This window comes from Peromyscus eremicus, chromosome 15, assembly GCF_949786415.1.
Source record: "Peromyscus eremicus chromosome 15, PerEre_H2_v1, whole genome shotgun sequence".
Classification (NCBI taxonomy): domain Eukaryota; kingdom Metazoa; phylum Chordata; class Mammalia; order Rodentia; family Cricetidae; genus Peromyscus; species Peromyscus eremicus.
Genome location: NC_081431.1, coordinates 43,951,156 through 43,965,458, shown reverse-complemented (window position 1 = coordinate 43,965,458; position 14,303 = coordinate 43,951,156). Strand labels below are relative to the sequence as shown.

The following is a 14,303-nucleotide window of genomic DNA, read 5'->3' as shown; positions in this document are numbered from 1 at the left end:
CTGGAACTCCCTATTGAGTCAGGCTGGCTTTGAACTCACAATCCTCCAAATGCAGCCTCAAAAGTTCTAGGATCATAGACATACACCAGCAGACCTAGGTTTATTTGTTTATTAATGGTATTCAAGCTGTAAATTTTGTGTCTATTAAAATTCCCATTGCTTCTATAGATTTAAAAATTATACATCAAATTGCATGAATACAAATAGCTGACTTTGAATGTGTACAAAGTCTGGTCTCTTCCTGCCCCAAATTTGTACTTTATTCATTAGAATCTTAAGTCTGACTTTAATACAACTCATATCCAAGGGATACTGAGCAGCAAACATTAAAATAGTCTTACTTAAGACTTGACTTTGAAAACTGTATTATTAAAGGATTTAGCCAGATGTGGTAGTGCATGCCTTTAATCCCAGCACTAGTGAGGCAAAGGAGGTTGACTGATGTCAGCCTCATCTACATAGTGCCTTCTAAACCAGCTGATTACACAGTAAGAGCTCGTCTTAATTTTTTTCCCACTTTATTATATACATCCTCAAAAGAACACTCTGTGTGGTTGTCTCAGCAAGTAACATGAAGTCAGGTATAGAAAGTTAAATGATGAGACTAAATAAGTAGCAAATATGTAGAAAAGGGTGGGTTCTGTGAAACACAGTCTAGTCTCACACTAGCTGTAGTTACCCGCACAAGAACTACACATGATCAGGCTAGTCAAAATTCATACACAGACAACGGACATAACTCCAGGCTACGCTCCGTATTGAGGAGCTATTGGCAGTCAATAGCTGCTGAAAGGGAGAACCATTATTCTTGGAGGGTGTGGCCAATGGAAGCTTCCCAGTGCTTCACGGTACCACACCATGAACATATGGGCAGCACTGATTGGACTTAGTAATATTTCAAAAAGGAAAAAAAAAAAGAAATTAGGAGGGACAGGTGTTGGGGGAGATTCTGGCAGGGTTGGAGATGAAATGGACTATGGGATGTGTAAATGATCATATTTCCCTGCATATATGCATGAAATTCTCAAAGAATTAAAAAAGACAGATGAGATATTAAAGAGACTCCTTTTAGATATGAGGTCTATGCTCCCAGGCACGGAGGTGCAAATTACTCAGGGTTCGAGAATCTGAGCTTACTTTACCCAGCAGGGCTGCATAAGGGGATGATTTGGCCATGGGCGTGGTTACCAGGTGTTTGGAAGGGTCTACACTGGGCTGTGCAGTGCGCTTTGATCTAGCAAGGGGGAGGTCTTTTGGCCCACCCCTTGGCATTGTTATAAAAAGCGCTTTTGAATAAACTGAAAAGGCCACTGGGCATTGACCCAGGTCCTCCCTAAGCTATCCTGTGTTTCTGTCTTTCTCCTCTTCGCTATATGTCTATTTAATATATATTTGGTTTTTTCGAGACAGGGTTTCTCTGTGTAATTTTGGTGCCTGTCCTGGATCTCGATCTGTAGACCAGGCTGGCCTTGAACTCACAGAGATCCACCTGGCTCTGCCTCCCGAGTGCTGGGATTAAAGGCATGCGCCACCACCGCCAGGCTCTAATATTTTCTTATCCTTCTCTCCTCCTCGTAAGAACCCCTGAAAAGGTGGGAGCTGGCCTCGCACACCCAGGATACTCGATTGTATCATCCTGTGAACAGGTCTGGTGGTTCTCTCTCTACTTACCATGCACACTTAAGTCATATCTTTTGTCAGTCATTCCTGCTACATTCACAGCAACACACACGTAACGGCCTGTGTCAGACACGTGAACATTCTTCAGCTGAAGGATGCGCCCTTCATCCAATATTTCCACTCCCTTTCCTGCGCTCAAAGGACGGCCATCTTTCATCCAGGTCACGGTTGGCTGAGGAATACCCTGCACCTCGCATTCCAAGGAAATACTCTTCCCACGGATAACGATAATTTCAGGGCGGTGGCTGCCACTGTTGGCTATAGATGGTCGAACTTTGGGTGAAAAGACATAATGAGAAACAATACGGGAAACATTTGCTTCACTTCTAATAGGAGTTTACACCTTGAACTGTCCATCTTGCTTCTACTTCTAAAGAACTGTGATAACAAGGAATGAACCACCACACCCAGGTGATGTGGTTGGGGATGAAAGGCAGGGCCTTGGGCATGATAGGTAAACACTATAAAGTGAGTTACATCCTCAGTCCCAAGATAGATACGATATTGTGTCAATATATTAGCTACTAAAAAAGACTCCAAATAACAGACCACATTATTATGTAATAAATTATTAGTATAATGAGAGAGAGAATTCTTCTCTGTTTTTAAGTAAAAGAAAGCTATTGACCCAGGAGGCACAGACTGCTGTATTCACTCATTTTTGGGGAAATAATACAGTAATTGTGCTTATCAATTGTAATTCTGGTTTACAGAAGTGTTCCAAGTACTACAATGGATATGGTAGCTTAGGGCTTCTTAACTTATTTTTACTAGTGATTCCTCTTCACCTGATAAAGCTTTATGTGACACTGGATATATAGGAACTTAAAACAGATATACAAATCAAACACTTACTGATAATAAATCATAAAGAAACTTATTTTAAAATAGTTCTTCAGTATGCATATAATTTTACCGCTTTCTAAAGACAATGGCAAGTATGCATATTAATGAGATGGACATGCATGTTTATTTTTATATAATTCAAGCCTTTAATGTTGAAAGAGAGGCCCTACGGGGGCTGGGCTCTCTTAACATAAAGCAAAATATTGACACCCTATCCCTTTCTTGACTTCAGTGTGGATTTGGTGTCACAGATGCAGCAACCCTCTTAACAACATGAAGGAAAGGCTAGACAAATCCCAGAGCCTCTATCTTGTTAGGAGTGAGAAGGTGACCATCTCCAGAGACCAACTGCTACCTCGGATGTCTCCTTACGTGAAGAAGTAAACTGCCAGCTACGGCACTGGTAGCCAGTCATTCTGTTTCTCTATCGCTGAATCTACCTAATCGATGCTGATTAGAATTGGAAATGAGGCCAACTTACACTCCTATGTGTGTGGAAAGGCAAATGGGCCAGGGTGTGTAAACCTGTGTTCTGGGGACTATACATAAGCCACGTGACCTTGTTCAACCATGGGGAGGATCTCTGAGTTTGAATCCCCATGTGTGTGTGATAGAGGCCTTAGTTCTCCCTCATGTACAGATGCACATAAAACACATACAGATGAAGTGACATAATGCATATCTTCAAACACTCTAAAATGTTACACAGTTTATAGTCTAAATATCCTTTTAAAATAAAATATTTTATGTTTTTTCAATATACTCTTGTGGTGGGGCTGTAGCTTAGTTGGTGAGCAGTACTTGCCTGGCATGTATGAAGCATGTATGCTAGCACATGCTCGTAATCCCAGCATCAGGAGGTGGGTGAAGGAGAATAAGAAGCTAAAGGTCATTCAACAGTGTACCAAGTTTGAGGCTAGCCTGGGCTACATGAGAACTTATCAAAACAAACAAATAACAAAAACAAAAACACCACCAGCAACAGAAACTATAAAGTATAATCCCCTCCATTCCCTTTCTACACATGTCCCCACCCAGCATATTGCAACCACCTTGATGTGTCTGTTACCGGCGAGATGATGGGGACGAATAGCTGTATTTCGGAATAAACAATCACCTGAAGGAAGCAATTCCTCTCTGGTTATGTCAGCACGATTTATACCATGGTCTGGCTGTTACTGTGAATGAACCTTACAGGTTGAAAGCAAAACGGAAAGGAAATATAGGCATCTAGAGAAGAAAGTTGTGCCCGGAGCTTGAGGAGGTCAATAACTTACTGTACACTTGCAGATTATAGTCTTTATTTGCAATTCCAGCCACATTGGATGCCACACATGTGTAGGGTCCTGCATCAGCTTTCTCGGCAACTGAAATTTGTAACCGTCTGCCTCCAGATAAAATGCGAACTCGTCCCACAGAGTCAGCCAACACCAGAGATCCTGCAATAAAACCCAAAAAGCAGATTTTGAAGCAAAAAAAATGTGGCTTTTATATACATGCCCAGAGAAGAACTTCTTTATTACTTACTAGTTTAAGTATCTAAAAGGTAGACAACCCTGTGAAACAATCCTTTTCTTGTGGGCAAAATGAAGAACTGGATGAAGTACAATTTTCAATGGTCTATTTTATGTTTAGTGGGCATGTATAAATATTTACTAATGAAATCTACTCAACTACAGACTTAACCCTAAAATATATTGCAAAACTTCCATAAGTGTAAAGAAATGTTTATTTTGGAAAATAATTTTAAAGACATTTGTAAAGAAAAAATAATTCTTTGAATGGTAGGCTTTTGATGATTATAAATGTTTTATAATACATTTGATTAAAAGCAAGAATATAATGCAGAAAATAGATTTTTCTGGTGAACGGTTAGTCTGAAAATGATCTTCAGTGAGAAAATACTTAAATATCACATACTGAAAGTTAATACAAAGCAATTTTGCTGTCTAGCATTTAGTACACAAACCTGAAAGGTTTCTGCTGTTGTTTTCTTCCTTTTACAAATTGACATGTTAGCCAAACAAAAAGATATTCACTCCGTCTATCTATCTATCTATCTATCTATCTATCTATCTATCTATCTATCTGTCTGTCTGTCTGTCTGTCTGTCTGTCTGTCTGTCTGTCTCTATCTATCTATCTATCATCTATCTATCTATCTATCTGTCTGTCTGTCTGTCTATCTACCTATCTATCTATCATCTCTGTATCATTTAAACTTTTAGCAATGCAAACTGACCTTTCTTCTTCCAAGTAAGATTTGGGGGTGGAATTCCACTCGATTCACACAGCAGAGTGACGAGATTCCCTTCAATGGCAGTAAGTTGCACGAGCTCATCAGATCCGTAAATACTAGGTGGTACTGAGAGGAAAGAAAAAGCATTGATCCTACAATGTTTGTGTCATATGGTTTCCCTAACACTTTACACATAGTAGAAGAGGCTTCTACCCAAATGATGGAAGAGAACAAGCACGTAAGGTTGAAAGTCACCCCTAAAGAACACAGTCAGTTCCAAATAACAGACCCCCCAACTGTGACAGAAATTCTAGAACTGACGTACTCAGAATGGCATGGTTTATTACAGATATCTAGACACCAGCGCGAGAGTGTTGACACCTTTCAAATGGAAAGTTAACCCAGACATGGATGCCCAGCCAGCTTTGCTATCTCAGATGCTGAATAGGAGTATATTAGGCATATAATGTCCAATAAAAAAACAAGGCAAGGGGCTTCACCTAAGAGGCAGACATTCACTTATTCTAGATTGCACACCTTGTCCTTTATTGGTCTGCAGAATTTGACTGGAGCCCTCCAAGTCAGTCTTGATTATTAAGTTTCTCTCGAAGGGGTTGCAGCCAGAAGACACTACCTAAACTCCCCCCCCCCCAGGACACGGCAGTGTCATCCAATGGCAGATACCCATTCTTCCAAGTTCCTGGGAGTTGAGTGGTCATGGAATCCTTTTCATGCCCCACTAAAGGATCAGTCCTTATTCAACTACCTCTGTGCAAACAATTCTATTCTTTTGAAGCTCATGAGACCAGTTCATTTCCTTTTATCACATCTATGAATCTGCCATTCGTCTGTTCACTGATTGGCTACTGAACTTGTTTTGTTCCTCCTCTTCATACCAAGTGCTCCCACCATTCTGTAGACTATCCACATGTATTGTAGCATATCCACATGAATAACAAGTCTAAATGTCATAGGTTCAGTTCTTCTGTCTGCTCTTCCCTTTCTCCTTCAGAGACGATACAATGGCCTTTATGTCATCTAGAAAATTCCTCCTATATGTTCATAAATTCAGCCATGGTTTAATGATTGCTCCATTCTTGCTTTCTCATTCAAGTTGTCCCAACTCTCAATTCACCATCCTAATTGAATATTTTTATCTCACAAATGTCTCCATATTCAGCTGTTTTCTCTTGATTATTGACCTCTCTGCACCTTAGATTTCATAATCCATCATTTCAATATCTCATTTGTCAATATTCTCAATTGTCTGACTCTTTGCCCTTCTTATTGAGCAACATTGCCATCAACTATCCAACAGTCAATGAGTCACACAAAAGAAAACGACACAACCACAGATTGACACTACTCTGAGCTCATAATCTCCACTTTCAACTCTATCCTCAGCTACTCCTGGTGGCTTCTGGGAATATAAGTAGTTATAAATCTAATGAAGACTCTATCTAGATCTTACAGCAAAATGATTCTTCACATGGCACACAGGATGCTCAAGAAGCACTGCCAAGCTTGATCTATCTGGATTGAACACAGCAGCCTTTGTTCCTTCCCAAAGAGAGATACCACCACCCACAAGCCCACCTGACTGAGGAACACAGATATGCAGCCTCTGCTCATCTTGATTCAGCTTCTTAAACACATCTAGAGTATAGCTGCTTTCTTTACAAATACGTATTTGAGCACCCAGGTTCTTCTTTAAAACTCTTTAATGTGTTCTGCAACACTTAGAATTAAATACATTGAATTAAAACACATAGAATTAAATACATCTCCATTGCCTTTCTACCACACATTTCCTCTCTTTCCACTGTACCATACTAGTCAATAATGAGCAATGTTGAGTTCACTGAATGAGACAGTGTACTTTAGTCCTTTGTATTGTTTTAATCCTGTTCACAGTTAATGCCTACTCATGCCTACAGTCTCAATTATAGCATATTTGAGCTTACAGTAGTGTCAATCTGTGGTTGTGTCATTTTCTTTTGTGTGACTCATTGACTGTTGGACAGTTGATGGCAATGTTGCTCAATAAGAAGGGCAAAGAGTCAGACAATTGAGAATATTGGCAAATGAGATATTGAAATGATTGATTATGAAATCTAAGAGAGGTCAATAATCAAAATATGGCATATTAACACATATATCTTTCTATCTAACCTAAAACAGACCTTTCACTTAAACTTAACTAGTTAGCTTTCTAACCTGGACTCTTCATCTTTCTCATTAGCCACTACACATGGAATAGTGATGGAACAGAGGAAAGAATCCATATTTTTCAAGTGATCCTATCTCTGACATCTCAGGTTTCTCTACTATCATTCATTAGTATATTTATTGCACTCTACTTTCCATTGTTAAATCCCTTTTTTTCCAGAGGCCTTAGTTTATATATAAGTAAGGGACATCTTAAAGTTTATGTCTAGTGACTTCTCTGCAATATATAACATTGCCCATTAACTTATCCATCCACCTATGTACAGCTTATTCATTGCCCACTTTATTTTTCTTGGGACATCACTGTTCTTAATTTCCATGCAATCATTTTTTTAAACATAACTTTTCATTGATGCTTTGAAAACTTCACATCATACACCCCACTCCACTCACTTCCCAGTCCCTCTGTATCCACCCTTTATCCTTGTAGCATCCTTTCCCAAAGGAAAATTTAAAAAGAAATAAAAACAGAAAATAAAAATAGAAAATGCAATTTAAAATATTAGATTAAAAAAAAACCAAACAAACAAAACCATTTTGCTCCTCTGTCTTTCCCACCTCTTCATTCATCTTAGTGGCCTTAAGAGCTGTGGTGTATTATGTAGACCATTTGTCTTAACAGCTTTCCTTGCAAATATACATTGCATAATGTGTTGTTGATCAGGTTCAAGGCCTCTGGCTTCTGGCACACCATCAATACTAGACTGTCACCAAAACTCCTCTTGGATATCCTGCTGTTACCTGGAGTCATGGAGATCCTGCAGCTATGGTTTTGCAGGACCAGTTTCTTCACTCACTCCAGCAGGTCATAGATGAGGTAGAGGTTGAGGTGTGCCAACTCAAAGCCCTGGATGTGTGCCTACATGGTAGCTGAGTTGGTCAGTCTGGGCTGCTGGGACCAACCCCTCAGAAGAGGGACAGAGCTAGCTCTCCCGTGCCCATGGGGTAGGAGGCAGCTATCCTATGAAATACGGGACCAGCTTTCCAGTGCTGGGGTCATGGGAGAGGGTGTGCTGCAATCCCAGGGCTGCAGAGGGTTGGGGTCAGCTCTATGCCATCACTTTTAATAGGTTTTGCTCCAGCCCCTTTGGCCGCTTCTTCTCAGTTTCCCACATAGGGTCCTGCTTGCTATCCCCATATTCATACAGCGCTCTTGGCATCCATTCTGTATAGCACTCTACTGTACACATTTCCTTTATCTCTTTAAGGAATCTCAGCTTCTACCTACACATAGTTATGACTCTAATTTTGCTTGTATTTCTGACTGCGTGGAGGATAACTTCACATGGTTGGTCCATAGATGGCTCAAAAGCTTCATGTCTCTACCTCACTTGTTTTGTTAATGGGTTTCCTGGGTTTTCTACTACACATGCCTCATCTTCTGTTCTTGTCTACCTTGACCCCCCTCCTGTCTTCTCTTGCCTTCTCCCTTATTTCCTTTACCCCAACCCTCTTCTCCTCCCTAACGTTCCATCTCTCTTCTACTTTCATGTTTTCTGTTTGCTTTGGTTTGGGTTTCTACATTTGAGAGGAAGTATCTGACATCAGTCTCTCTTCTCATCTCCCTTTCCAGGTGGTCATGACTCCTAATTTCCCATCTGCAGCTACCTCCTTAACCTTTAGTTTACTGCTTTTAGCTAAGGGTCTTGTATAAATTGTGAGATAGAAGAGTATTTTTCTCATTTGAAAGAAAAGAAAAAAAAGAGGTGAAACAGAGAGGGAGAAAGAACAGGAAGTGCTAAAAATGGAAACTGATGATGCATAATTCATATGCAGTAAATATAAATTTGCTATATGACAAACTGTACCATTTAAACACAAATTCATCTTTTTACAGAGTAGGCAATAGCTTTTCTTATAACTTACTGCAATGATGATTAAAATGATAATTATTTTTAACAAGTTATTTTGGTACACACATATGATTTGAAAATTAATTTGTCCATCAAAATTAAGAAAAACCTGTCTCTACTTTTTATCTAAAAATGTCATTTTTCAAGTGAGTCAAATGTAAATTTCATTTCATTATTTCAGTAAGTGAAAAGTTTAAACAAATAATTAAATAATTAAATTGAGACTTTATGTCACAAATAGATCCAAAGTAATATTTAAAATAATGGTAAAATGTTGGAGATGGGAGCATTTTTAAAGAATTGGTACATAGCCACAGCCAAGGCATTATGCATTACCTTAGTAGCAAATGGTAAACATTTCAAGTGAAAATACCTTCTTAATTAGCATGGCAATCTCCTATGCTGTCTTACAGGGCATGAACACAGTTTGCATGTAGCATAGCCTTTTAATTTACTCTCACTGGACAAACCATTACTAGTGTCTAGAGAAAGCCCAATCAGTACAAGCCCTGGTTGTAAAAGCTAACAGGGATGTTAGGCAGGAGAGGGGAACCACGCTACACTGAAGACGCAATGATGAGCATGTTTAGGCTCAGGGTGTCCATCCATCCATTATGCATTTTGGATCAGTTCCTTGAGTGGATACTTGGGAAACTGATCATTTCCATCGATGCAGCACAATGAATGAATGCCATTTGAGAAACCGACCCAGTCAGTGAAAGCAAACCAGAGGCTGACTGCTTTGCTTGACAAATGCTCCTTACACTTACCCCAGATGTTAACATTGTAGTTTTTCTCGGTTTTTCCAGCGACATTTGTTGCCTCACAGGTGTAACGACCAGTGTCTTGAACCTGAGCATCGTCAATCTGAAATAAAAAATAAAAGTCATGCTTGGGAACCAGCAATGTCTCCCCCACAACCTTTCCTTTTGGCCCTCCTCCTCCCTCGTTTTTTCCTATTTTGAGACAAATTCTCACTCTGTAGCCCAGAGTAGCCTGGAAATCACTAGGCCATTATTCAAGAAGGTCTGAGAGTCACATCAATTCTCTCTCAGCCTCACAAGTGCTAAGAATAATTACTGGCATGAGCCACCACACTTAGCTTGAAAAATTGGGGTTGTATATTAGTGCACATCATTGTCTCTTATTTTTATTTTTTATTCTGTACATTTCTAATCATATAGAAGTGGATAAATCGTAAAATGAATGCCCATAACCCAGATTCAACATTTATCAAGACTTAAAAATACTCACCTACACCACATTTTATTTTAACCTAGTTTACACCAGTTGTTAAACAATACAAAGATCTTCTAAATAAAATTTAGATAAAAGAGCAAAAACAATAATCACAGTTTCGGATAGAGTCATTCAGCTTTTCAATGTGGGATCCTTATGTGTTCAGAAAGGAACTTAATATGCTTGTGATTCGTTTGTTACATGTGTTTCCTCTACACTGGCACTGTAACCTTCTTTAAGTCAAAAAATATGTTCAATTAGCCTCAATTATCCATTACCTAGTTCAGTAGTTAATAGGTAATTGAGTATCAGTAAAATATTTTCATGTGTGTATATGCAGCACGAATCAGTACTCATTCATCATAACTTTGTATTACTTAGCCTATAATATAAATTTTTGAAAATTTCTAGATTTATTTACTTATTTTACGTGTAAGATAGTTTGTGTGTGCAAACCACATGTGTGCCTGGTATCAAAGGCCAGAAGAGAGTGTTCAATCCCCTGGAACTGAAGGTACACGGTTATGAGGTACCATATGGCTGCCTGGGATCCAAACCTAGATCCTTTGGAAGAGCAGCAAATGCTCTAAACCACCAAACCATCTCTATAAACCCCACACAAATCTTATACCGCGTTGAAGATGTAAACAGATACAAGGCACTATATAATTCCTCATAGTTTCTGAGTATATATTTTAGGGAGCATGCACAGCATAGAAGAGTAAATTAATAAACAAGGCAAAATGACAATACAAGGTCAGAGATACTGCACACTGAACTGTTGCTTGCATATACGCTTGTCACCAAAAGATTCTAAGGACTCAGAGGAAGTATGATGACAGTTCCTCTGATTGGTGAGTGTGTTTGGCTTAGCCAGGGTACACAGCAAAAATAAACATGTCAATCAACTAAAGCAAGATCTGAGTTTGGCAGAATACTGAAGAGGTACTTAAAACAAACCTTCTCATTGTATTGACAGAGAAATTTAAGTTCATTTCTTAGCTCTATGTGGCCAAAAATCACACAACAGATGACACACCTATTCATTTTTAGGACACACAATCAGTAAGCAAGGGCCTTATGTTACAGTTTGAATTATGTATGTCTCCCACAGGTTTACTCATGTTATGAATACTTGCTCTCCAGCTCATGACACTATTTTGAGAGGTTATGGAACCCGTGGAGGGGACAAAGCTGGTGGGCAAGTAGGAACAAGCTTTGAAGGTGGAATCCAGGCTCTGGTTCCTCCCTCTCTCTCTGCTTCTGTACATTGCTCTGAAGAGCCTCTGGCACATGTTCCTGCCAAATCTTCCTTCCTCACTATGATGAGGAAGACTGAGACCCTCTGAAGCCACAATTTAAATAAATCGTTAATCCTGTGAACTGTTTCTGTGAGGTATTGAGGTCACAGTAACAGTAACAGTAAATCACAAATACAGAGGTGGGCTCATTGTTGTGATTGAATGTGACCCCATGAGTCTTAGGTCTTTGGAACTGGAGTGTATGAGAAATTTGGAAGAGAATGGGGTGTAGGCAGAGAAGCCTTGAATATTATAAAAGTAAGTGTCATGAACAAGTCTGGTGGGATCTTTGAAGACCAGAATACTAGAAGAAATGAGATAGTGAAGACTGCACTTTTGCCATTCAAGATGGGAACAAGTGCTTTATTGGGAACTGGACTAGAGGCTATTTGTGCTACATTTGGGCAGATAATGTGTTTACATCTTGTTTATATTTTGACAATTTGAGTGAGGCCACATTCAAAAGGAATGGACTAATTAACTTGGCAAAAGAAATGCCAAGACAGCAGAGCATACAGGCTGTGGAATGGTTTAAAATTTTTATATTTATTTGTTGCTTTGGTGTGTGTGTGTGGGGGGGGTGTGCACAAGTAGGTAAGAGAACAACTTGAGGAGGAGTCGGTTCTCTCCCTCCACTAAGTGGGTCCAGAGGCTTGGTGGCATGTGCCTTACCTTACCTGCTGAGCCATATCACTGACACCTGTGGCATGGTAATTAATGGCTGCTCTTAGTCCAGTTTATGGTAAGAATTAGCAGCAAGAATTGGCACAGAAAGACATGAAAATGTGCATGCTAGCCCAGCAGTTCTCAACCTGTGGGTGGCAACCCTTTTGGGGGTCAGACAGCCCTTTAGCAGGGGTTGCCTAAGACCATCAGAAAACACAGATATTTACATTATGATTCATAACAGTAGCAAAATTACATTTATGAAGTAGCAATGAATTTCCATTACAATTTCCATAGAAAATTGAGGACAAAGTAGTTATCATTATCATCGTTAAACATATTAGTATCTTTAAAAAGAAACTAAGCAATGTGAACTGAGGTAATACAAACTGTGACTTGAGGTCATTTCAGAAATTAGTAAGAATCCATAATCACAGGTGTAGTAGGAGTTTTCCTATGCCAGCAGCCACTCTTGAATAACCACTCAGAAACTTAATACTAATTGTAAAGGCTTGGTCAATAGCTCAGGCTCATTACTAGATAACTTTTACATTTAAAATTAACCCATTTTTTTAATCTATGCTCTGCCATGTGGCTCATGGCTTGTTACCTCATTTTTTACATGTCCTATTTCCTCTGCATCTGCTGGCGACTCCTCCGACCCCACTCTGCTTTATCCCATCGTCCTTAGTTTGGTTGTCTGGCCTATATTTCCTGCTTGGCTACCAACCACTGAGAGAAATATATATTTACAGTGTACAGAAGGATTATTCCACAGCACAAAGGCTTTAGTGTATAGAACTATAAACTCACTGGAAGATTTTCCTTCAGTATTTTACCCTCATAGAGTTTGCCTGAGGAAGTGCTTTCCCAGGTTCAAGCCTGGCACTAAAAGGCTGCTGCAGCCATGGTCCAAGGTAGGGCTGGTTACTTCTTGGCAGAACTTGGAGTTGTCCATTCAGTTCTGGTTTTGCAGGTATGTAGAGGATAAGAGTTATGTAGTCAAAAAAGCTTGCACTAAAGTTTTTGAGAAAAGACTGGGGCGGTCAGACAATGTTTAGCAAGCTTAGATTTGTGTATAAGGCTCTTTCCTGGGTGCTGCATGAAGCTATGAGAGTGAAGCTGATATTACAATGGATACAAGATGTTGGATATGCCAAGAGCATATGCTGAGGAAACCTGCAGGCAATGAACGGATCTAGCCCAATGGAGAGGCTGCAAATGGTAAGGCCACAAGAGTGGGGTTTCCCAAGCTCATGTCATGGAACCATGTACTCCAAAGGTTTGACATGGAACTACAGGAGTTATTATTTTTTCTCCTGAATTTTATTCTTATTTTTCCCATCTTTTCTTATTATACCTCCATTCTTCTCTTTTAGAATTAGACTGTTTATTCCTTGTCATAAATTGGAAGTATGTCACTTAAAAAAAATGATGGAAGGCTCTCAGCCAAGAGACTGCATTCTCTTCAGAAGAGACTTTGGGCTTGGATTTTGAACAGTGTTGGAATTTAAGATTGGTGGGTTCTTGAAATTAGACTAAATACATTTTGCACCATAAGATAGACATGAGCTTTGTGAGGTCAAGCTCCTTTTGTGAGTACATTTTCACCAGCTCCCAATGCCAGCATGGATGGCTGTGAAATTTTTGTCAGGATGTGTCTCTGTGACTCAGGATAAAGCAGTTCACATTGAGTGTGCCCTTGAAGGTTATACCTGGCCCCAGGTGGCTCAATTTCTCTTGGATTCTTCACAGCCTCAGTTATGCAATCCAGTGCCATCTACCACACCCTCTAATGTCATGATAGGATGAAATGGTTTAAAATGATATGCCTACATCTTTTTTTTTTTCTGTTTTACTCAGGTTGTTCTGTCAAACTATGTAAATACTGAAAGGAAAAGGTAGCTAATACTCTGTAGAGCTCATAAAAAGGTTTTGGAGTGGGGAGGTTGGAAGATTGGAAAGCAGGGATGAACATTTAATGGAGTGCCTCATAGACTCTTAGCAAATAAAATGCTAAAATTCCATTTTTTTTTAATTTAGTCAAATATGTGTGAGAAAAATGCTTGGTATGTTCTTAAGATGGTATTAACTAGCCAGAACCCATAGGGTTGGGTTCTGTTGAATGTTTCACTGTATGGGTCTTCTCTCTACTCCTGCCAATGGGACTTGTACATCCCAGGGTGTCTGGCAGGGGTTCATGGAAGAGATCAGCAGATCTAAGGATTTATTCACCATTACCTACAGAAAG

The 14,303-nt window shown here is 39.5% G+C and overlaps 1 protein-coding gene across 1 annotated transcript in view; it reads right to left on the bottom strand.

Annotated features, from left to right (window-relative positions):
• Window positions 1-14,303, bottom strand: part of Hmcn1 (hemicentin 1) — a 435,413-nt gene that overhangs the window by 120,175 nt on the left and 300,935 nt on the right. Inside the window, exons 42-45 of the mRNA XM_059280181.1 lie at window positions 9,617-9,713; window positions 4,768-4,890; window positions 3,804-3,965; window positions 1,672-1,953 (exon numbers count right to left, since the gene is read on the bottom strand). Coding sequence (XP_059136164.1) covers window positions 1,672-1,953; window positions 3,804-3,965; window positions 4,768-4,890; window positions 9,617-9,713 — 664 coding nt within the window. The remainder of the gene's footprint in view (window positions 1-1,671; window positions 1,954-3,803; window positions 3,966-4,767; window positions 4,891-9,616; window positions 9,714-14,303) is intronic.